Raw genomic sequence first — 24,608 nt, 5'->3', positions numbered from 1 at the left:
AAGAATCCTTTTGCAACCCTTTTTTCTAAGAGTTTACCTAGCAGTGAGCGTTGCTCTTGTAATGATATCAAGTAATTTCTTAAATCCTTACCTGGTTGTGTTTGATCTCATCACTGGGAGAGACGTAGGCACCTCGGAACAATGTTGAGGTTCCACTTGAGATTTGAACTACAGGTGGGAGAGAAACAGAGAGAAGGTATGTGGTCATTGTTGCCAAGTTGATTATTATGAAACAAAAAGGCTTCACGCTGGTTTTACAGTACACATCATCTGATGAAAACACACTGAATCCAGAAACGAGGAGGAAGCTGACGGAGGCACTGAAACTCCTTCCTACCTGCCATGGCATCTTTTCTCGAAGTGTGCTCACCCTTGTTGCCATGGTAACTGGCATTGGTGCCCGTCGACTCGTAGTCTGTCTTCCTTTCCTTAATGCTGACCATCTCTCGGGGAGAGGCAGGGGCACTTGCTGCAAACACACAGATGACGCATCAGGTATATAATTAGCGGTAAAAGACGTTTGACATCCATTTAAGTCCCTTCGTCATGTATATATATATGAACAAATATATAAACGCAACATTTTACTGAGTTACAGTTCATATAAGGAAATCAGTCAATTGAAATAGATTCATTAGGCACTAATCTATGGATTTCACATGACTGGGAATACAGATATGCATCTGTTGGTCACAGATACCTTAAAAAAAAAGGAAGGGGCATGGATCAGAAAACCAGTCAGTATCTGGTGTGACCACCATTTGCCTCATGCAGCGTGACACATCTCCTTTGCATAGAGTTGATCAGGCTGTTGATTGTGGCCTGTGGAATGTTGTCCCACACCTCTTCAATGGCTGTGCGAAGTTGCTGGATATGGGCGGGAACTGGAACAAGCTGTTGTACACATCGATCCAGAGCATCCCAAACATTTTCAATGGGTGACATGTCTGGTGAGTATGCAGGCCATGGAAGAACTGGGACATGTTCAGCTTCCAGGAATTGTGTACAGATCCTTGCGACATGGGGATGTGCATTATCATGCTGAAACATGAGGTGATGGAGGCGGATGAATGGCACGACAATGGGCCTCAGGATCTCGTCACGGTATCTCTGTGCATTCAAATTGCCATCGATAAAATGCAATTGTGTTTGTTGTCTGTAGCTTATGCCTGCCCATACCATAACCCCACCGCCACCATGGGGCGCTCTGTTCGCAACGTTGGCATCAGCAAACCGTTTGCCCACACCACGCCATACATGCTGTCTGCCATCTGCCAGGTACAGTTGAAACCGGGATTCATCCGTGAAGAGCACACTTCTCCAGCATCCCAGTGGCCATCGACGGTAAGCATTTGCCCACTGAAGTCGGTTATGACGCCGAACTGCAGTCAGGTCAAGACCATGGTGAGGACGATGAGCTTCCCTGAGATGGTTTCTGACAGTTTGTGCAGAACTTCTTCGGTTGTGCAAACCCACAGTTTCATCAGCTGTCCGGATGGCTGGTCTCAGACCATCCCACAGGTGAAGAAGTCGGATGTGGAGGTCCTGGGCTGGTGTGGTTATACATGGTCTGTGGTTGTGAGGCCGGTTGGATGTACTGCCAAATTCTCTAAAACGACGTTGGAGGAGGCTTATGGTAGAAAAATTAACACACAATTCTCTGGCCACAGCTCTAGTGGACATTCCTGCAATCAGCATGCCAATTGCACGCTCTCTCAAAACTTGAGACGTCTGTGGCATTGTGTTGTGTGACAAAACTGCACATTTTAGAGTGGCCTTTTATTGTCCCCAGCACAAGGTACACCTGTGTAATAATGATGCTGTTTAATCAGCTTCTTGATATGCCACACCTGTCAGGAGAAATGCTGACTAAAAGGGATCTAAACAAATTTGTGCACACATTTGAGAGAAATAAGCTTTTTGTGTGTTTGGAACATTTCTGGGATCTTTTATTTCAGCTCATAAAACATGGGACCAACACTTTACATGTTGCGTTTATATTTTTGTTCAGCATAAGATCCTCCCACTCTTGTACATTAACACATTCTGTTGAAACAGGTCAAGGAAAGCTGACAGTGAAGCAGCTGATGACATCATCAGAGAAAACATGCATATAATGAAAACAAATACATAGACCTAACTATATACTGGTCTAACATCCACAAATGACTCTTCTGTGAAATCTTTACTCAGAGAATGTATTGCTTTCTAATAGGATCCATTAAGTTCAGTATTTCCACTTTGATGTTCATTAAACTCCAATTAGAGCACCCTGTAACATAAAATGTCCTGAACAAAATCAACAAACACCCTCTCGTCCAAGAAAATCATTTTATAATCACCATTAAACGCAGCCAAAGGCTACAGTACCAAGTTATAGGTTTCAATAACAGCAGTACCAATACCTCGTACATTTACATTTTAGTCATTTAGCAGATGCTCTTCCCCAAAGTGACTTATAGTCAGTGCATTTTGACGACTATTCAAGTTTAGTAGGTTTATTCTGCCCCTAGAGCTAACTGTGTCTCCCATGGGCTCTCCTATGAGGCTGCTGTGGTGAGGAACAGAGCCTGAGCTGTGGCATTCAAACTAAAAACATTTGCTTGGTGTGTGTCATCTGAGTCATCCCCCAGCCTCCTCCTCCTTTCCTCTTCTCTCCTTTCATCTCAAAGGGTAAGTGAGTAACTGGCAGTTGCTTATTAGTGTCTGTGCACCTCCGTGTCTGGGCAGACACCACCTTAACCTTCATTCATCCTATCTTTTATCTGAAATATTACTACGTTTTCAGAATCTTTATGTCTGAAATGCATGGTCAAAATGTTATGTGTTACTATGGCTATGTCTGGCAATTAAAGCTCTAAAGATGGGGTGTCAAACTCATTCCACGGAGGGCCGAGTGTGTGGGTTTTTGGTTTTTCCTTTCAATTAAGCCCTAGACAACCAGGTGAGCGGAGCTCCTTACTAATTAGTGACCTTAATTCATCAATCAAGTCCAAGGGTGGAGCGAAAACCTGCAGACACTCAGCCCTCCGTGGAATGAGTTTGACACATGTGCTCTAAAGGATGATCAGCCTCGTGAGTTTGCAAAATATGTCCAGTATTTTAAAACTATGGGGTAAAGAGAGAATACACCTACACACTGACATGCATACTACTTGTCCACCAAATGGTCCTGATCCTGGGTGTCTGTCAGTAGTGGCTTGATGGAGTGAGAGGGCAAAGGAAAGACAACAGTGGACTCACCTGATCGATTATTGGGAGATGTCCGTACAGGCGAGATGGATGGGGTGCGGGATGAAGAGTATGGTCTTTGTCTATCTCTTTCTATTGTAGAGGATGAGCCAACAAAATTATACTGAGAATATCCATCCTGGGGGAAAATAAGATGCATTAGGGAACTTTCTAGCTATAATGAACTGCAACATACTATATTATGTACTGAATGATCATACTCAATGATCTAAGATAATCTCGTCAAATAGCAAATGAAACTATCTTCACATTAAAACGAGGCAAAATAGAACAGGAGGATGTTACGAGAATGACTGTCTATCCATTTTAGTAAAGCATGCAACACCAGTTTTTCTCCCCCTCTCAAAAGCCTTTAAACCCTCTAATTCTTAATCTGTCTTGTTCCATTAAAGCATGTTTGTCTCCTCTCCTCAGGTCAACATTGATAGATTCTTTAGTTCATTCAACTGCAGCCCAGAGGGATTCAAGCTTTACTCTCACTATAAATTATTGCACTTGTGTTGCTTAGTGAGCTTACTGAACTGTCACGCATGCACTGCTGTACAGTTTTTGCCATTCTCTCTCTCTCTCTCTCTCTCTCTCTCTCTCTCTCTCTCTCTCTCTCTCTCTCTCTCTCTCTCTCTCTCTCTCTCTCTCTCTCTCTCTCTCTCTCTCTCTCTCTCTCTCTCTCTCTCTCTCTCTCTCTCTCTCTCTCTCTCTCTCTCTCTCTCTCTCTGTCCTTTTAATAAGAGCATAAAAACCAACTCAAGAGACTAATGTGTTAAACTTTCAAGAGCTCCTTCAGCAGATGTCTTGTGGTGGCAGCAAGTTATTTGTATTACACACCTTTTTGTAGAGGCTGCGAAGGTCTCTGTACTGCCACATACTGTTGAGGACTTGAGAGGCTGCTTTCACCACTTTAGGTGTGTGTCTGGGAAGAGAAAAACAAAACGTAATTTTACTCAGATGACTAGAACCAAATGTTCAAATCAAAAGGTTTGGAATGCTCGCTGCTAGATGAAAGATCACCAGTACAAAAACATCATTTTTCAGACACAAACATTCAAAGCGAACATAAAATGGAAACAAGGTAACTCTGTACTTCAGCACCATTGTCATTTTTGCACAAAAACAAGACAAATCTGAAATGGAAAAAGCAATTAGCAGAGATAAAGCCAATCAGCTTAGCATCAGAGGCCCTCTCTCTCTCACATAGCACCTCTCCTCTATCTCAGCACAGCAACTCCACGAGCCACAACTGTCAGCGCCAGAGGTGATTCAATTAACCAAGCATCCTTCATTCTGATTCACACCAGAGATATGGAATAATCAAAAGTTATTACATCATAGCACTGCAGATATAGCAACACTTCTCTTCTCTCAAGACTCTTAAAGAAGATTTTTCTCTTAAGCCCAGATAACACATTTCTTCTCTTTGGGGCAATATATTCTTACAATTGGACAGAGTCTGTTGTCCTTGGCAACGTTAAGCAAGTGCATCACAGGACTAAGTGGAGAGGTAGCCAATGTACAACACAATTAAGTTACCTTGCTAATTGCAAACTAAAAGCTTATAAGGGAAATTTGTGCTCATAAAATCCCAAACGAGAAAACATAAAAACCACAATTATCTACCTTTAAAAGGCATTTATCTACAGTGGTGAGTCGTAGACAACACATCATAATAACATCTACTAAAGTGAATTAAGAGGGAAACGAACAGAACCTTAGTATGTACTTACAGCTCCCGTGTCCCAATCAGCAGTTACATTAATGCTACAATCCATATACAATTACTAGCTGAGCAGGATGGCTGTGTGTTGGTGTTAGGGTTGAAGTTTAGAGTGAACACAGTCTCTTGTGACAGTGTGTTAAAATGTTATACACAGTAGAATAGCTGGACAGCAGGCATGCAAGCTTTTGCTCTGGGTTCCCAGATTAGGGTGAGCACAGCATGACTTCTGGACACCTACTTGTCTCCTTTGCTTCTGGCGATGCCGATGAGTTTCTCGATGCCTCCAGCGTCACGCAGAGCCTTGGTGTTCTCCATGTTCTTAGTGATGACCTCGTGCAGGGCACAGCAGATAGCCGTGATAGTGTCGTCTGACATGGTCTTCCCAATAGCACTGGCAGCAGTCCCACCACTGCTGTTGTTGTTGTTGCCCCCGGGCAAACGGTGGACCAAGTCTCTCATTGCGTACTTGCCTGTTGTGGAAAGAAAAACACCTCATGGTTAGTTATACTGTACATGAACATTTTAATATATGTGCTATTAGGGAACAGATTAGAAAACCATGGATGCAGAAGGACAATATTCTTCTATAAATACATATATATGTTCTCCACTAAGCAGTGTTCTGTTTGTGACCAAAATACCTTCCCAGTCACAACAGCAAGAGAGGGGAAAAGGTAGCAAATGGTCAGGATAGCAGAAACTGATAAAGACAAGCAGTATTTACTATACTTCATACTTCACATTATCTAACCTTGTCACTACTCAGTGGACAGCAGGAGAGCCTTCAAGGTCAGAGATGTGCACAAGACCCTTGTCCTATAAAGGCTACGTCCCTAATGAGCAGTGAGCGATTGAGCTAAAGAGGATTTCTTGACTTGACAGAAAAACAATAAATACGGCATTTCATACTGAGGCATCCACTTGAAGAAGAAGAAAAAAGACAGGATATACGTATGGGAACGATGCTTTAGAATATATATAATACAATCCCTATGGGACAAGAGAACTAGGGCATAAGAAAGGGATAGCGAGAATGATAGAGGAAGAGAGAGAAAGGAAGGATGGTATCAGCATGTGAAATGCGAGAGAGAGAGAGAGAGAGAGAGAGGGAGACAATGAGAGAGCAATAGAGAGAGAAATTCAGAGAGCAGTGCTTTTAATAATTCACAATACAGCCTCAAACTCCCAGACTGACATTTACAGCTATATGACGAGGACTTAATACATCCATCTTCTGCTCAATGGGGCTTTTTTAATACCCCACTAAGCACTCATACTCTACTGTAGGCCTGAGGACACAACATTTGTAGCTGGGATGGAAATATCAAACCCCTTGACACCTCCCAGGTAATGGCATTTTCATAGAAAACACTAATATTTTAAAGGGAGGCCTGGGAATGAGAACGACTAAGAATGTCTAGTCCTGCCAGTGCACAATCGCTTTTGTGTGATTCATAGTATAGTCTTCAAAGCATTAGGAACAACACAACATGTGTTTGTAATCAGTGGTGTAGTGGAGGGTAAACGTAAGTAAATACAGTTTACGCACCTTTTTTTGTACCACTACATCACTGTTTGTAATGTAGATAAACAAAGAGGGTGAAGATAATTTGAGCTGATGATTACCACAAAGTTCATATTCCAAGTTACAGGTAATACATACTTTATACATGCTGTGTGTAATAGTGGCTATAACGTCAATGACATGCTAATAACGAAATCCCCCATAATCATTACTTTACAAGGCTATCAGAAGCGTCAGATTTAGCGAGACATAACACTGTCTTAACATGATATAAGCATGTAAACAGATAATTGTGTGTTACTACGCTTTATTCTACCAACACAGAGTTGGGTGTCTGAAGGCCTGCGGCTCTATGACATGATACACACATCTACTTAGCACGTAGCACCAGCCTGAGAAGGCAAGAGCAGTTGCTATGGAGATGCCTAGGTCCAACAGAACATCTCGTTTATTAGAGAGATCAATTGTCTTTTAGTGCTGTCATGAGGAGAATTTCAACCACAGCCCACAAAGAGAGCTCTGCAGTGCACACCCATCTTAGAGAGGCTACAGAGAGGTGCACACATTCTCTATGGGGGCACACATACAGTGCATTCGGAAAGTATTCAGACCCCTTGACTTTTTCCACATTTTGTTACGTTACATCCTTATTCTAAAATGGAGTAAATGTTTTTTTTTTCCATCATCAATCTAAACACAATACCCCATAATGACAAAGCAAAAACAGGTTTTTAGACATTTTAGCAAATTTCTAAAAACATTAAAAAAATATGTATCACATTTACATAAGTATTCAGACCCTTTACTCAGTACTTTGTTGAAGCACCTTTGGCAGCGATTACAGCCTCAAGTCTTCTTAGGTATGACACTACAAGCTTGGCACATCTGTATTTGGGGAGTTTCTCCCATTCTTCTCTGCAGATCCTCTCAAGCTCTGTCAGGTTGGATGGGGAGCGTTGCTGCACAGCTATTTTCAGATCTCTCCAGAGATGTTCGATTGGGTTCAAGTCCGGGCTCTGGCTGGGCCACTCAAGGACATTCAGAGACTTGTCCCGAAGCCACTCCTGACTGGTCTTGGCTGTGTGCTTAGGGTCGTTGTCCTGTTGGAAGGTGAACATTTGCCCAGTTTGAGGTCCTGAGCAAGGATTTCTCTGTACTTTGCTCCGTTCATCTTTCCCACGATCCTGACTAGTCTCCCAGTCCCTGCTGCTGAAAAACATCCCCACAGCATGATGCTGCCACCACCATGCTTCACCATAGGGATGGTGCCAGGTTTCCTCCTGACGTGACGCTTGGCATTCAGGCCAAAGAGTTCAATCTTGGTTTCATCAGACCAGAGAATCTTGTTTCTCATGGTCTGAGAGTCTTTAGGTGCCTTTTGGCAAACACCAAGCGGGCTGTCATGTGCCTTTTACTGAGGAGTGGCTTCCGTCTGGTCACTCTACCATAAAGGCCTGATTGGTGGAGTGCTGCAGAGATGTTTGTCCTTCTGGAAGATTCTCCCATCTCCACAGAGAACTCTGTGGCCATCGGGTTCTTGGTCACCTCCCTGACCAAGGTCCTTCTCCCCCGATTGCTCAGTTTGGCCGGGCGGCCAGCTCTAGGAAGAGTCTTGGTGGTTCCAAACTTTTTCCATTTAAGAATGATGGAGGCCACTGTTTTCTTGGGGACCTTCAATGTTGCAGACACAATCCTGTCTCTGAGCTCTACGGACAATTCTTTCGACCTCATGGCTTGGTTTTTGCTCTGACATGCACTGTCAACTGTGTGACCTTATATAGACAGGTGTGTGCCTTTCCAAATGTCCAATAAATTTAATTTACCACAGGTGGACTCCAATCAAGTTGTAGAAACATCTCAAGGATGATCAATGGAAACAGGATGCACCTGAAATCAATTTTGAGTCTCATAGCAAAGGGTCTGAATACCTATGTCAATAAGGTATTTCCGTTTTGTTTTTGTTTTTTTATTTGCAAACATTTCTAAAAACCTGTTTTCACTGTGTCATTATGGGGTATTGTGTGTATAATAAAAAAATTGGAAAAAGTCACAGGGTCTGAATACTTTCCGAATGCACTGTATATAAACGCATATGCATCCTCGCACAAACGCACACACACACAAACGTGCATATGGAATGTATGAATGTAGAATATTGATTCACTGACAACTACACTTACCGATGAGTTCTTTGTTTCTGACGTCTAAGGCCATGTTTCTTAAAGCTGTGGCCACGGCACACACCACCCTGTCGTTGTCAATCCTCAGCAGCTCCACCAGGATGGGCAGACCCTTCTCTTTCCTCACCGCCGCACGGATATACACAGACCACTGGAGAGGAGAAAGAGAGGACTCAGTCACACTTCATCACATAAAACACACATCATTATGATCTATACATAGAACAACAACCAGAGTAGTATATCCCCCCCAACACCGCCAAATATAGTATTTCTCCAGCAGTACCTCATGCTTTCTTAATGTTACAGTGAGCTAAGAGCAACTAATGTCTAAGGCCGACTTGGTTTCTGCAAGTTCATCTTGACAGTTTGACAATGACAGTGTGGAAAGAAAATTGCTGCCGCTGGAGCAGCTCTGAGGAGGGAGAGCTTACTGTACTATGCTGTACCTTCCAGCTGCCTGCAGCCAGGTTCTGCAGAGCTCCGGCTGCCCCCTCCAAAGTGTCTGGGTTGGAGCACTCAGACAGGAGTGTGAGGTAGGGTTTGACGATGGTGGGGTGCCACAGCATCTGAATGCCTTTGGGTGGGTCAGCCGAGTCCGGGAAGGGCCCCACACCATCCCACTGGGTGACACAGGATGGTGGAATGTTACTACTTGTCAATACTACAGGCATAAGATGTGACATTAAACAGTTTGACAACGCCACTTAGTTTACAGTGCCACTAAAAATTGCTTAAAGGGCGACTACACTACCTGATTTGGCCTCGTTTTAGATTTGGTTCATTAAGAAATGCTAGCGGCCATGACTAAATTCAAATGTTAGTTGGTTTCGGGGTGTGGTTTGATGTGGGTGTCTCGTGTGTGTGTTCGCAGGTGTGAAGAGTTAGCCAAATTATTTCGCCAATTAGCTTCATCCGGCTGGTGTGCGACTGCAGCAAAATTGGTTTGACTTTGGTTAGTTAGGTACTATCAATAAATTACACAATGTAAATGAGACAATATTTTCACGTTGCAAACCTTTTAGTTCTCATTAAATGCTTAAAAAAAATGTTTTACCAGCTATTGTTCAACCTGATCAGACAGGTTTTTTACATGGACGATACATTGGAGATAATATACAGTGGGGAAAAAATGTATTTAGTCAGCCACCAATTGTGCAAGTTCTCCCACTTAAAAAGATGAGAGAGGCCTGTAATTTTCATCATAGGTACACGTAAACTATGACAGACAAAATGAGAAAAAAAATCCAGAAAATCACATTGTAGGATTTTTAATGAATTTATTTGCAAAATATGGTGGAAAATAAGTATTTGGTCAATAACAAAAGTTTCTCAATACGTTGTTATATACCCTTTGTTGGCAATGACACAGGTCAAACGTTTTCTGTAAGTCTTCACAAGGTTTTCACACACTGTTGCTGTTATTTTGGCCCATTCCTCCATGCAGATCTCCTCTAGAGCAGTGATGTTTTGGGGCTGTCGCTGGGAAACACGGACTTTCAACTCCCTCCAAAGATTTTCTATGAGGTTGAGATCTGGAGACTGGCTAGGCCACTCCAGGACCTTGAAATGCTTCTTACGAAGCCACTCCTTCGTTGCCCGGGCGGTGTGTTTGGGATCATTGTCATGCTGAAAGACCCAGCCACGTTTCATCTTCAATGCCCTTGCTGATGGAAGGAGGTTTTCACTCAAAATCTCACGATACATGGCCCCATTCATTCTTTCCTTTACACGGATCAGTCGTCCTGGTCCCTTTGCAGAAAAACAGCCCCAAAGCATGATGTTTCCACCCCCCATGCTTCACAGTAGGTATGGTGTTCTTTGGATGCAACTCTGCATTCTTTGTCCTCCAAACACGACGAGTTGAGTTTTTACCAAAAAGTTATATTTTGGTTTCATCTGACCATATGACATTCTCCCAATCCTCTTCTGGATCATCCAAATGCATTCTAGCAAACTTCAGACGGGCCTGGACATGTACTGGCTTAAGCAGGGAGACACATCTGGCACTGCAGGATTTGAGTCCCTGGCGGCGTAGTGTGTTACTGATGGTAGGCTTTGTTACTTTGGTCCCAGCTCTCTGCAGGTCATTCACTAGGTCCCCCCGTGTGGTTCTGGGATTTTTGCTCACCGTTCTTGTGATCATTTTGACCCCACGAGGTGAGATCTTGCGTGGAGCCCCAGATCGAGGGAGATTATCAGTGGTCTTGTATGTCTTCCATTTCCTAATAATTGCTCCCACAGTTGATTTCTTCAAACCAAGCTGCTTACCTATTGCAGATGCAGTCTTCCCAGCCTGGTGCAGGTCTACAATTTTGTTTCTGGTGTCCTTTGACAGCTCTTTGGTCTTGGCCATAGTGGAGTTTGGAGTGTGACTGTTTGAGGTTGTGGACAGGTGTCTTTTATACTGATAACAAGTTCAAACAGGTGCCATTAATACAGGTAACGAGTGGAGGACAGAGGAGCCTCTTAAAGAAGAAGTTACAGGTCTGTGAGAGACAGAAATCTTGCTTGTTTGTAGGTGACCAAATACTTATTTTCCACCATATTTTGCAAATAAATTCATTAAAAATCCTACAATGTGATTATCTGGAAAAGAAATTCTCAATTTGTCTGTCATAGTTGACGTGTACCTATGATGAAAATTACAGGCCTCTCTCATCTTTTTAAGTGGGAGAACTTGCACAATTGGTGGCTGACTAAATACTTTTTTCCCCCACTGTATATAATGAATATGAACTAGGTGGGTTGAGATTATTAAATCTAAAAGCACTCAACCTCTCTCTAAAAGCTTCACTCATCCAAAAGTTTTACTTGAACCCTAAATGGTTCTCAAGTAGATTACTAAGAAAATTCATTGAAAATGAAACTTTTTTTCAAAGTATCTCTCTTTTTCAAACAAGCATTGCAGAGCTGGCTACAATTTCAATTTCATCCCCCTGAAAAGATAGTACAAATATTACAACAAATATTATGGCTGAACTCAAATGTGCTGGTTGATAAAATACCTGTATTAAAAAGGGTATTTTGTTTTTAAATGATATTGTAAATTGGAGTTATCAGAATTGTATGGGAAGGTCTGCTCAATCCAAGATTACAACCAATTGATTACAGCATTACCCCAAAAATGGAGGAGGCAGGTGGCAGCGGGGGGAGATAGGGAACTGGTCTGTCTGCCCAATATAAAGGATCAAAACTGGAGGAGGAATAAAAATAGCATAAATAGGAAAGTATACCAGTTTCATTTCAGGACCAGGATGTTGACAGCTGTGCCATACAGATTGCAAAATAGTTGGAAATATATGTCTTATGTACCGATTCCATGGTACAGGGTGTACGAGTTGATATATAAAATGACGCAAGATTCAAGACTTCGTGCTTTTCAGCTAAAATTATTGTACATAATTCTTGCCACCAACAAAATGTTGAATATTTGGGGCATACAATCATCGCAGCTCTGCAGATTTTGTTGTGAGGATACAGAATCAATAGACTATTTGTTTTGGTATTGCCCTCAGGTAGCCTGTTTCTGGACTCAGGTTCAGGAATGGCTGAAAATGCATAACATTGATCTAAAATTGACCCTAGAAATAGTATTGTTGGGAGATCTGGAGAGGGTTCTCGGATGGTTGAGGGGCAGCTCTTGGGAACTGTGGGGGGGATCTTGGAGGGCTGGTGGCCTGGCGGTTGGGAGCTTGGGCCGGTGGCTGATGGGTCGCTGTTTCGGGTCCCTGTTTTTGACCTTATGGGAGATATGTCGACGTGCCCTTGAGCAGGGCGTTGACCTTGGTTGCTTCTGTGGGTTGCTCTGGATGGGAGTCTGTTAGATGACTAATGTGACGTAATGTTGAGCGGCTTCACTGCAAGTAGATTGTATGTTTTAAATATACAAAATAAAAATATAAAAGATTAACCAATATTTGTATATTAATTTCAACATATTGTCCCATGTACTTTGTGTAATTTACCGATGGTCCCCAACTAGCCCCTAAAAGATATCCAAAGTCAACCCAAATTTAACACAGGCATTACGATCGGGTCGTGTGCAGCTGCACTCCGAAATGTATGATTACTTGTGTGGTGCCAGCTGTCGGCATGTGGGCAGGATTAAAACAAACCCAACCTTAATTTACGTTGTGATGCAGTCACGACCACAAGACTCACAAAACTCAGTTTTGGACAAGACTGACTTTATGACCAAAATGATCCTATTTACACTTTGTAGTCATTTTCACAGTACAATAAATGTTTTTGACTCATATCGATGCCACATAGGCTGTTTTCTAAATGAGAAGTTGGTTTTTAGGGGCAGTTGTCTTTAATTATCAAAGAACAATGAAAATATTGAAAACACTTAATATGGTTGAGACATGAGTGACAAGGGAGTCACACATTCCTTTCTGAATTATTTACTTACAAGATAAACCTTATTAAGAATGAGCATTCGGTCACATAACATCCCTGTAGCATATCTCACATACTAAATCATCCCCACCTTACCAACTGCATGAGCATCAAAAGTATGCCAGAGTAGATGATTTGTACCACCATTTCAATCACACTGAATTGCATAATCCAACTCAGTCAGATAATAATCAAACCTTGGCTTTTGCCAGTTTATTTTCCCAGGCAAGGCAGCAAAAACCAGAAGAAGACCCTCTTTCAGAACTAAACCAAGTAAATTTGTAATTATCCATGAGATGTAGACCCCCTCCCTAGCCAGATTCCAGCACCACTGCTGTAACACGCTGGCTAACAGCTAACAGCTGCAGTGGAGAGGAGAGGAACCCACCTGATCATGGGCCTTCTTTTTCTTCTTCTTCTTCCCCCAGCAACCAGAGCTCTCTGCATCCTTGCCGTTGGCATCACCACAAAGCAATCCGTCAAGCTCGTCTGTGCCTATCTGCTGTCCCTGAGATGTCTCTGCAGCTAGTCGATACGAGAGGTTCCTCAAAATGCACACACAGTTTTCAATGGTCTGCAAGGACAAAAGAGGGAGATGACGAAAGATAGAGGGAGGGAGTGGGGGAAAGGATAGAGGGGAGAGGAAGAGAGAGAGAGAGAGAGAGAGAGAGAGAGAAGTGAGAGAGTGAGAGAGTGAGAGAGTGAGAGAGAGTGAGAGAGTGAGAGAGTGGGGAGAGAGAGAGAGAGAGAGAGAGAGAGAGAGAGAGAGAGAGAGAGAGAGAGAGAGAGAGAGAGAGAGAGAGAGAGAGAGAGATCAAGAGATGAGAGCAGTATTTCAATTTGAGGCGTGCCATGAGATGATTTGCATGTCGGCCATGTAGTGATCAAAGTAAAGTTAAAGTGATAAGACTGTTTATTTCCTCCAATGTAAGCGGACAGGATGCTATAAAGATGCTATAAACTGGGGCAAATGCATGAGTCAAATATCTGTCTGTTGCTGTTTGCTTTCGAATAGACAGCACAAGCAATGCAATATGCCATGGCTCCATTGCTTGATGTATGTCGCACTGTTGACACTTTTATTTAATGACATCTTACAGAATGTCTACAGCTAAACAAAGCAGATGGCAACCCTTCAATAATACAATTAACAGTGCAAGAATTAAAGAATGGCTCTTTAACTAGTATTTAAAGGCGACCAGTATGTAGAGACGATTGGTACATTAATTGACCAGTCTGTAAATTCGCAAATGCGATTGGTATAGTAAAGTCAAGTGCATCTGTTCCTAATATATGACTAACTCATTGTACTGGTTAGATTGCTGTGCTGGATCCAGGCCAGAGCAGTACTGTAGTGCTAATCCCATTGTAGTGAGCATTGAGGCAGAAAATAATGTAGTGGGGGTCTTTGGTCTTGTAAAGGATTTTCAGTGGGATTAGGGCTGACCAGAACTTCTTAAAACTGGTTGGCAGAAAGTAGTCCAGACATAAACAAAGGGCCTTGGAAACCAAAGAAAATAGGGAGGTCATTTAGAGCGCGTATGTAGTGGTACAATCGGAGGGGCTTTATGGTACCATAACGTACTGTATCTTTATGTAGTAGAGAGGGCAGATATGGAAGGTATTTTATTAGGGAAGAACAGTTTGTCATTATTATTGCTTGACATCGGGATAATGTAGTGTGTGCGTAGCATTGCTCGAGGTTATCATGTACTGTATGTATGGAGTACCTTGTCCCTTTTTTTCGATTCACAAGGTCTTCTACAGGCCATAAACAGATGACCTTGAACCACACAGAATCTGACATTGACTGAGTGTGTCAATTTCTCCATGCCTGACCCGTGATTGAATCCTTCCAATAGTTGAACATTGACTAGTACTTATAAAGGATATAATCTCAACATAATATAAACAGGAACTGTTTGTATTATCTTAAATAATGCATTTCAAAACATTAACGCCATAGACTCTGAGGAATTAATTTGCAGGAAATTGGACATCTGGTATTGGCTTTTGGGAAATGACCAGTGTAATTAGAGCTGATGATCTTTGCTAGCGTCTAGCCAGACTGCACTGTAGATCCTCCCTATCTCTCCATGCAGTGCACCAGAAAGGACAGGAGAGGTGTTAAGCAACTAAATCATGAATATAGAAGGTCATTTACAGGGTATGAGGAGGTGGAGAGAGCCAGGGAGGCAACCTTGAGAACACACCGATCCAGGTCCACAATGTGGGAAGGCCGTGTGTTTTTTTCCCAAGTTTTTCAAGTTTTATTTTACTCATATAGCAGTCAATACAAACTGAAATCCATGAGCATACAACATATTAATGGATAAGAGCAACAAAATAAAAAAATAAGAATATAATTTTTTTTAGCAATAATGTCCTGCGGTCTTAAAGTGACTCATTAATCAATGAGCAGAAATATGGGAATGGTGACCTCATGTACCATTCAGTTCTAGACTTTGGTATAGTCAGTTTGTTTTGGCTGCGGGTCACTGTGATTTGTTCAGGGGGTAGACAGTCTCTGAATTGAGAGTTTAGGAGGCTGACAGTGAAGTCAGTGCAGAGTTGTGTCCGTCTTTCATGAAGCAGGGGTAGGGACAGGGTCTGAAGTGCCTCAGTATAACTGGAGTATCCTCCGAGGATGGTGAGGCATGCTCTCTTCTGAATACACTCCACGTCATCAGACTGGACCTGGGTCAGTGAGCTGTGCCAAGCAGGAGCGGCATACTCCAGGGTGGGACATATGTAGCCAGTGTAAATGTTCAACAGGTCTTCCTATGGCACATGGAACCTTTTAAGGCGGCGATGGAGAAAAAGTATTCTGTTGTTCTTGGTTACCATAGTAGCAACCTGCTCACTCCATTGTAAGTCCTTCTGTACCGTTACCCCTATAATCTTCACACTATCACACACTTTCAGATCCTGGCCCTCGATCCGGAGTTGGCATGGCACAGGTGGATTTCTTGTGAAGGTCACTGATAGGATTTTGCACTTGGCAGGTTTCAGTGACATTCTGCTTGCATGTAGCCACGTGTCAAAGTTGTTCAGGGGCTACTGCGGTGTGCTGATGTTTCCTGTTGTACACGTGTGGACCAGATTTAGATCATCAACATATTTCCACCTATTGTCGAAATCACGGGCTGCACTGTCTATGACCGCAAGGAAGATGAGAGGGCCCAGAAAAGTTCCTTGAGCCACACCTCCCATCAGTTCCTGCCAGTCTGAGAGGCTGTCTTGGTAGCGTACCTGTTGTTTGTGGCCCCTCACAAAACTGCAGAGCCATGCTGTGAGGGCAGGTCTGACACCCTGTTGAATTAGGCGTTCAATGGTGATGGTGTGTACAATTTTGTCAAAGGCCTTGGAGAAGTCAGTGGTGATAAGGCTGGTTATGGTGGATAGGATGTCTGATTTCTTATACACGCATAAACAGTCCAGGAGGCTAACAAGTGCGTGGGTAGATTATCTTTCTGGTCTGCTTCCAAACTGTCTGGGGTCTATGTTGGGTGTTTTGTCTTCCTTCATACAGGTGGCAACAAAGCTCTCAGCAACTTTTGATAATTGTGGTGTGTATGTGAGTGAGTGATATTTGTGGTGTGTGTGTGAGTGAGAGATAATTGTGGTGTGTGTGTGAGTGAAGATAATTGTGGTGTGTGTGTGAGTGAGTGATAATTGTGGTGTGTGTGTGAGTGAATGATAATTGTGGTGTGTGTGTGTGATAATTGTGGTGTGTGTGTGAGTGAGTGATAATTGTGGTGTGTGTGTGAGTGAGTGTTTTGTAATGATGGGCCGCCCCTGTCTGTCATTCCCTCAGCGTCGTGTTAAAGAGTCTTCTTTATGGGTGGAGATGACAGAAAACACAAAGTCAAACCTTGCTATCGATCTCGCTGCTGCCCAAGGCGGTCTGGATCACGTAGAGCAGCGCGTCGGTGAGGCCCTCGCATTCCCTCATCCTCCTGCGAGCCTCCTCCCCCGCCGAGCTCACATTCCTGCAACAACAGACACATTTCTCTTCAGCACTCTATCCCTGTTATATTGTACTGTAGCTACAGGCAGTTAACCATCATCATGAGTTTTCTTTTATTTTAATTTCAGGCCTAAATATATACATCTTCATTTACTGCTTGTCATAATTGTTCAAAATCAAAATCGGTCTTTCGGATGGGACGTTAAAACAGGTGTCCTGACTCTCTGTGGTCACTAAAGATCCCATGGCACTTATTGTAAGAGTAGGGGTGTTAACTCTGGTGTCCTGGCTAAATTCCCAATCTGGCCTTCAAACCATCATGGCCACCTAATCATCCCCAGCTTCCAATTGGCTAATTTATCCCATCTCCTCCCCCCTGTAACTTCCGAAGGTCGCTGCTGTAAAAGAGAATATGTTCTCAGTCAACATACCTGGTAAAATAAGGATAAATAAACGAATGTAGGCTATAGCTAAATGGTGTTAACGATAGTATAGTTTGACTCCATGACAACACTGGCCCATCAGCCCCTATCAGCCCATTTTACCTATATAGTGCCCTACTTCTGACAAGGGCCCATAGGGCTCTGGTCAAAAGGAGTGCACAATGTGGGGAATAGGGTGCCATTTGGGACACAGACTCTGTCCTTAAGATCTCCTCTCCGCTGCCCTTTAAATGTCAGGTCATTAAGAGTCTGTAATGATGCAGCCAGCCTGGTCTTATAGGAGGCCTTTGGATGGACAACATGGCCATTATCTATCGGTGTCTGCTGGTGGAGTTTGGGGCCAAAAGACAAGGAGATTATTGATGGCCTGTTTGTGACCCCATCAGCACCTACAGCACTTTGTAATGGGTCTGATAAACAAAGCAGGCCATTGATCAATCTAATCTATGTGTATCTGTTCTGCTACGTTTTTTTGTTGTTGTGATCAGTGAGTTGACCATAGAGGGGAGAGACGGGGTCTAGGAGGTGAGACACAGGGTCCTTTATTAGGTCGTTCTAACACAGACAGCAGTCACTGTCCACTGACCCCCCCAGGGTAGACCAGACGCAACAGATGACCCCAGAGATGAAAGGAAATTATACAAAAAAGAGAACATGGACCATCTTCAATAGGTTTGTTGACTCTTTTGTGAGCATGGGTGTGATAGATAGAGATTGTGAGTATGTTCTCTTGCTGATCAGTCAGAGCCATGGTCCTATTGACAGACTTTCTCCCATTACACAGCAGTTGACGCCTGGCAGAGAGGCATCCTGTGAAGAATGACAGTCAGCTAGTATGCTGCGTTCCCTGTCAGACATGGGATCTGTTCTGCCATAGTGATTCTGTTCTGCCAGAGTGAGTGTCACATGATGAGGGACAAATGTGTGATGAGGCGGCAGGTGGCAACACATCTTGGTCCCGCACATTAAACATTCAATCAAAGCCACTGTTCTGTTCTGTTCCTTAACGACCCATGAAACAGATGAATTAGCCTGCTGAGCTCAGGGATTTACTGTACAGTCAGTCATCCCTCATCACAGGCAGACATTAAGACTCAGCACATTTCACTTACAGCGGGTTTCCTCCCACTTCACGCTGCTGCACTGCTGATTGGTTGTGTTGTAGAGGACTACCTGTCTGGGTGCCAATGGGAATGGGACATGCCCACAAAGCCCGCCTCCCTTTCATTAATCACTTCCTGCTTTGACAAGGTAATGTGTGTGTGCGTATTAAAACAGACCCCAAGCCTTTGTTTTCTTTCCATCAACTATTAGCAGGTAATACCACAACAGAGAAGCGGTGACATATTGCACAGAGAGGGTAATGCACTGTAGCTAAAATTAATAACCCCAGAATGAGCAGACAGGCAATGTAGACGCTTCTCCTGCTTGTACGCAGGGGACAGGGCCCAGATATCAAGAGTAGAAACACTTGACACACAGCCAATTGTCTTCCGATGCCAGCGCTATAATCAGAAAGTCTTTGACAATATTCCAGAACTATAGAACGCTTTAATGAAATCCTGCAGGGAGCAGAGCAGGCATTTTCAAGCCTCACAGAGTGCTGACATGGCGTTTTCACACACCATCCCTCATAATGTGGGTAATTAGAAACATGATACATGGGTTCACATAATCAGTCTGAAACTTGTAGCATTCATTGTCTGTGATAAAACCTCCTTAATCAATAACCCTCATTCGTCAAGTCAATATTCACAATGAGAACAAAGCTTCCAAAGTATTCATGTGTGAAAGAGCAATGTGTTACATACTGCATTACCAACACAAAGGAAATGGTGCAGACAAGCCAGGCAGCGACAAAGCAGGAAGATATTGACCTACGAGAAGCCGGCCGCTCTCAGTAAAAGCTACCCCGAGAAGAGGAATTCAAGTCCCCAGAAGAAACCTTACAACCCATTGCATGTAACCTCAGAGTTAACATACGCTGTCATGACTTGTGACCTCCAACCTCTGACCCTGCCACTGTGCTTTCACTCCAGCTTTTCTTTGTGGTCTATACTGGGTAACTGTAAAGGATTTAGTGACAACTGCTGACGTAAAAAGCTAGCAAATACATTTGATTGATTGATTGATTGATTGACCAGAGGGTCCAGTAACAGTGCTGACCTGAGGCAGCCAGTGGCGTTGCGGAGCACCTGGGAGGAGTGCAAGTGCAGCTTGCGGTCCTCCTGATGGGGCGAGATGTCCCAGCCTGAGTGGGGGATGATGACAGCGTTGGTCAGCACAGCCAGGGCATCCTGAATAATGGGCATCTTCAGGGCATCACATGACGACAGGTTCCACAGCACACCTGAACACAGAACATCAGATAGGATAAGATGTTGACGAACAGTGATTTAACGTGGGAGAATGGTCAGGTGCAGATATCCTGGGAAAGGAATGGAGGTATATTGTGCACATGAGTGTGGAAACTGTGCTGAAACATAAAAAGTTTAATATACCTTGGACAAATTTTTTTCAAAACACTGAAAAGAAACGGTAAGGTTCTATAAATGTTTCATTACTTGTCGTGCGTATGTTCACAAAAAAGCATATTTCAGCCCCTAGTTTTGATATAGTGAGAGGCCATCGTGATTGTGCAATAAACTGGTCACCTAGGGCTTCATAGATATTGATAATTTTCTCCGTAATTTCATGTGCAACCAGCCAACCTACCAATTACATTCCAAGCCAGCGGCTTTGGCACAGACTGTATGAGTAACCCACACAGAGACAGAGACAAGGAGGAAACTCTCTCTCTCTGCAGCTGGGCTCTCCTCTCTCCTCTTTAACCACACTGACTACGACTTCAGTCTTCCTCCTCAATCTCGGGTGTTTTACTAAACACTGAACAGAGGCATTACGTGTCCACAGAGAGTATCTTACATCCCAGTTTACATATGACTTCAGCTGAACCTGAATTGCAGCAGCTGTATGAAGATACCAAAATAATATTCCTCATAATACACGGAACAAAAATATAAACGCAACATGCAACAATTTCAACATTTTACTGACTTACAGTTCATATAAGGAAATCAGTCAAATTGAAATAAATTCATTAGGCCCTAATCTATGGATTTCACAAGACTGGGAATACAGATATGCATCTGTTGGTCACAGATACCTTTAAAAAAAAGGCATGGGCGTGGATCAGAAAACCAGTCAGTATCCACCATTTGCCTCATACAGTGCGACACATCTATTTCTCATAGAGTTGATCAGGCTGTAGATTGCTACCTGTGGAATGTTGTTCCACTCCTCTTCAATGGCTGTGTGAAGTTAATGGATAGTGGCAGGAACTGTAACACACTGTCGTACACGTCGATCCAGAGAATCCCAAACATGTTCAATGGGTGACATGTCTGGTGAGTATGCAGGCCATGGAAGAACTGGGACATGTTCAGCTTCCAGGAATTGTGTACAGATCCTTGCGACATGGGGCCGTGCATTATCGTGCTGAAACAAGAGGTGATGGCGGCGGATGAATGGCACAACCATGGGCCTCAGGATCTCGTCACGGTATCTCTGTGCATTCAAATTGCCATCGATAAAATGCAATTGTGTTCATTGTCCGTAGCTTATGCCTGCCCATACCATAACCCCACCGCCACCATGGGGCATTCTGTTCACAACATTGATATCAGCAAACCCCTCACCCACGATCTGTCCGGTACAGTTGAAACCGGGATTCATCTGTGAAGAGCACACTTCCCCAGCGTGCCAGTGGCCATCGAAGGTGAGCATTTGCCCACTGAAGTCAGTTTCGACGTTGAACTGCAGTCAAGTCAAGACCCTGGTGAGGACGACGAGCACGCAGATGAGCTGTGACAAAACTGCACATTTTAGAGTGGCCTTTTATTGTCCCCGGCACAAAGTGCACCTGTGTAATGATCATGCTGTTTAATCAGCTTCTTTATATGCCACACCTGTCAGGTGGATGGATCATCTTGGCGAAGGAGAAATGCTCACTAACAGGGATGTAAACAAATTTGTGCACAAAGTTTGAGAGAAATAAGCTTTTTGTGTGTATGGAAAATTTCTGGGATCTTTTATTTCAGCTCATGAAACATAGGACCAACACTTTACACGTTGCGTTTATATTTTTGTTCAGTATAATAAAAAGACAACCGAGTCATGTGTCACCATAAATTGCTTTCAATAGGATGTGGTGGGAACATGGTGACTCTGCCATGGATGGTGTTAAGGAGTGAGCAGCTGCTGTCAGCCAAAGGTCGAGATATACACACACACACCACAAGAGCTGGCCAATTATCTATAAGAAGAGAGAGGAGAGATGAAGGGGGAGGAGGAGGAGGAGAGGGTCCTTCACTCTACAACACTCCATACCACAAACCACTGTGATTTGTTGAGAGGGCTCACACACACACACTCAGCACACTGATTGTAATGACCTTGAAAGCTGGCACAACACATTATAATTCTTGTTGACCTTCACCGTGTCATGTCCCTCCCAGGACACCGTAGCATTTATGATTGCAATTACCAGTGATGAGGCAGACAGTCACTCTTCACCCGTTCCTCTCACAACAACAATGTAATTACACAGATTTACTTTCGTCTTCTCAGTCATGTTGGGATGTTTTCCTTGTGGTCTGCTCTGCTCTAAATAACTAGCTGCATTGCTCATAATTAGTGGAGACAGTAATCTTGCAGAGAGCATCACTTTACCACGCTCGGGGCGGCGCACAGCATTTCTGTGTTTTCAAAAATGAAAGGGCTGCTGCCTATAGTGGTGGTGGCAGGCTCGGCGCATAATAACTACCTATAACATCTTTTTTATTTCGCCTGACAGATGAAAGAGGTTAATTGCCTCAGCCTTACATCATTGGTGAGGCGGTGCGGTGTGGGGGGTGCTAGGTGGGCAGCAAGAGCATCATTACATGGGGAGAAAGTAGGCTGTCTGCAGAACTGGACCCAAATTAACTCTACAGGGGGCCGTGGAAGGTGAGGGCACTGTGCAGGTTGTCAAGGTGACAGAAATGGTATTTGAGGAAGGAGCCTGTTGTTTTTATGTGGTTCAGGTGAGGCAGCGGCCGTGTCGTGAGCCGGCAGTCAAGTGGCAAAGGACTGATTCAGTGCAGATGACGTTCTAATTAATCAGCCACTCTATAGTGAGCCATCAGGGTACCAAATATACACGGAGTGTACAAAACATTAGGAACACCTTTCTAATATTGAGTTGCACCCCCCTTTGCCCTCAGAACAGCCTCAATTCGTCAGGGCATGGACTACAAGGTGTCGAAAGTGTTCCACAGGGATGCTGGCCCATGTTGACTCCAATGCTTCCCACAGTTGTGTCAAGTTTGCTGGATGTCCTTTGGATGGTGGACCATTCTTGATACACACTGGAAACTGTTGAGGGTGAAAAACCCAGCAGTATTGCAGTTCTTGACACACTCAAACCGGTGCGCCTGGCACCTACTATCATACCCCGTTCAAAGGCACTTAAATATTTTGTCTTGCCCATTCACCCTCTGAATGGCATACATACACAATCCATGTCTCAATTGTCTCAAGGCTTAAAAATCCTTCTTTAAACTGTCGTCTCACCTTATCCTACACTGATTGAAGTGGATTTAACAGGTGACATCAATAAGGGATCATAGCGTTCACCTGGATTCACCTTGTCAGTCTATGTCATGGAAAGAGCAGGTGTTCCTAATGTTTTGTTTATACACTACCGGTCAAAAGTTTTAGAACACCTACTCATTCAAAGGTTTTTCTTTATTTTTACTATTTTCTACATTGTAGAATAATAGTGAAGACATCAAAACTAAGAAATAACACATATGGAATCATGTAGAAACCAAAAAAGTGTTAAACAAATCAAAATATATTTTATATTTGAGATTCTTCAAATAGCCACCCTTTGCATTGATGACAGCTTTGCATACTCTTGGCATTCTCTCAACCAGCTTCATGAGGTAGTAACCTGGAATGCATTTCAATTAACAGGTTTGCCTTCTTAAAAGTTAATTTGTGGAATTTCTTTCCTTCTTAATGCGTTTGAGCCAATCAGTGGTGTTGTGACAAGGTAGGGGGGGTATACAGAAGATAGCCCTATTTGGTAAAAGACCAAGTCCATATTATGGCAAGAACAGCTCAAATAAGCAAAGAGAAACGACAGTCCATCATTACTTTAAGACATGAATGTCAGTTAGTACGGAACATTTCAAGAACTTTGAATGTTTCTTCAAGTGCAGTCGCAAAAACCATCAAGCGCTATGATGAAACTGGCTCTCATGAGGTCCGCCACATGAATGGAAAACCCAGAGTCTGCAGCAGAGGATAAGTTCATTAGAGTTACCAGCCTCAGAAATTGCAGCCCAAATAAATGCTTCACAGAGTTCAAGTAACAGAAACATCTCAACATCAACTGCTCAGAGGAGACTGTGTGAATCAGGCCTTCATGGTCGAATTGCTGCAAAGAAACCACTAATAAAGGACACCAATAAGAAGAAGAGACTTGCTTGGGCTATTTGGGTGTGTCGCGCCCTGGCTCTGGGACTCTGTTATGTTGAGCCAGGGTGTGTTGTTTCTATGTGTTTTGTGTTCTAGGTTTTTTATCTAGTTCATTTGTTTCTATGTTGGCCGGTGTGGTTCTCAATCAGAGGCAACGTGTATCAGCTGTTGCTTGTTGTCTCTGATTGGGAACCATACTTAGGCAGCCTGTTTTCCACAGTGTGTTGTGGGATCTTGTTCCGTGTATGGTTTGTGTCTGTTACTAAGGACTTCACGTATCGTTTTGTTGTTTTGTTCGTTCGTGGTGAATGAATAAATAAGTATGTTCACTCATCACGCTGCGCATTGGTCCACTTCCTTCAGCGATCGGGACAGAAGATCCCACCATAACTGGACGAAGCAGCGTGTCCAGAACGCCAGAGAGGGCTCTAAAGGATATCAACCTCGACTGGGTCAAGCCGCGTGTCCAGGAGCCAACGCCAGAGAGGGCTCTAAAGGATATCAACCTCGACTGGGTCAAGCCGCGGGAGGAGGAGAGAGGTTGGACTTGGGAGCAGAAGAGGGAGAGTCTGGCGAGAGCCATGGAGGCCATAGC

General features: G+C 43.5%; 1 protein-coding gene across 6 annotated transcripts in view; it reads right to left on the bottom strand.

Moving 5' to 3' along the window:
• LOC121580958 (catenin delta-2) overlaps positions 1–24,608 on the bottom strand; it is a 117,330-nt gene that overhangs the window by 3,190 nt on the left and 89,532 nt on the right. For 3 of the 6 annotated variants that reach the window (XM_041896190.2, XM_041896193.2, XM_041896195.2), the window contains 10 exons: positions 19,655–19,838; positions 16,950–17,067; positions 13,464–13,649; positions 9,106–9,294; positions 8,672–8,822; positions 5,205–5,436; positions 4,078–4,162; positions 3,244–3,370; positions 338–469; positions 92–168 (listed from right to left, as the gene is read on the bottom strand). In XM_041896190.2, the coding sequence (XP_041752124.1) occupies positions 92–168; positions 338–469; positions 3,244–3,370; positions 4,078–4,162; positions 5,205–5,436; positions 8,672–8,822; positions 9,106–9,294; positions 13,464–13,649; positions 16,950–17,067; positions 19,655–19,838 (1,481 nt within the window). The remainder of the gene's footprint in view (positions 1–91; positions 169–337; positions 470–3,243; positions 3,371–4,077; positions 4,163–5,204; positions 5,437–8,671; positions 8,823–9,105; positions 9,295–13,463; positions 13,650–16,949; positions 17,068–19,654; positions 19,839–24,608) is intronic. The other 3 variants (XM_041896191.2, XM_041896194.2, XM_041896192.2) reach the window with 2 other exon arrangements.

This window comes from Coregonus clupeaformis, chromosome 14 (assembly GCF_020615455.1).
Source record: "Coregonus clupeaformis isolate EN_2021a chromosome 14, ASM2061545v1, whole genome shotgun sequence".
NCBI lineage: Eukaryota > Metazoa > Chordata > Actinopteri > Salmoniformes > Salmonidae > Coregonus > Coregonus clupeaformis.
Note: the sequence above shows the minus strand (reverse complement) of the source record. Positions and strands in the feature narration are given on the sequence as shown.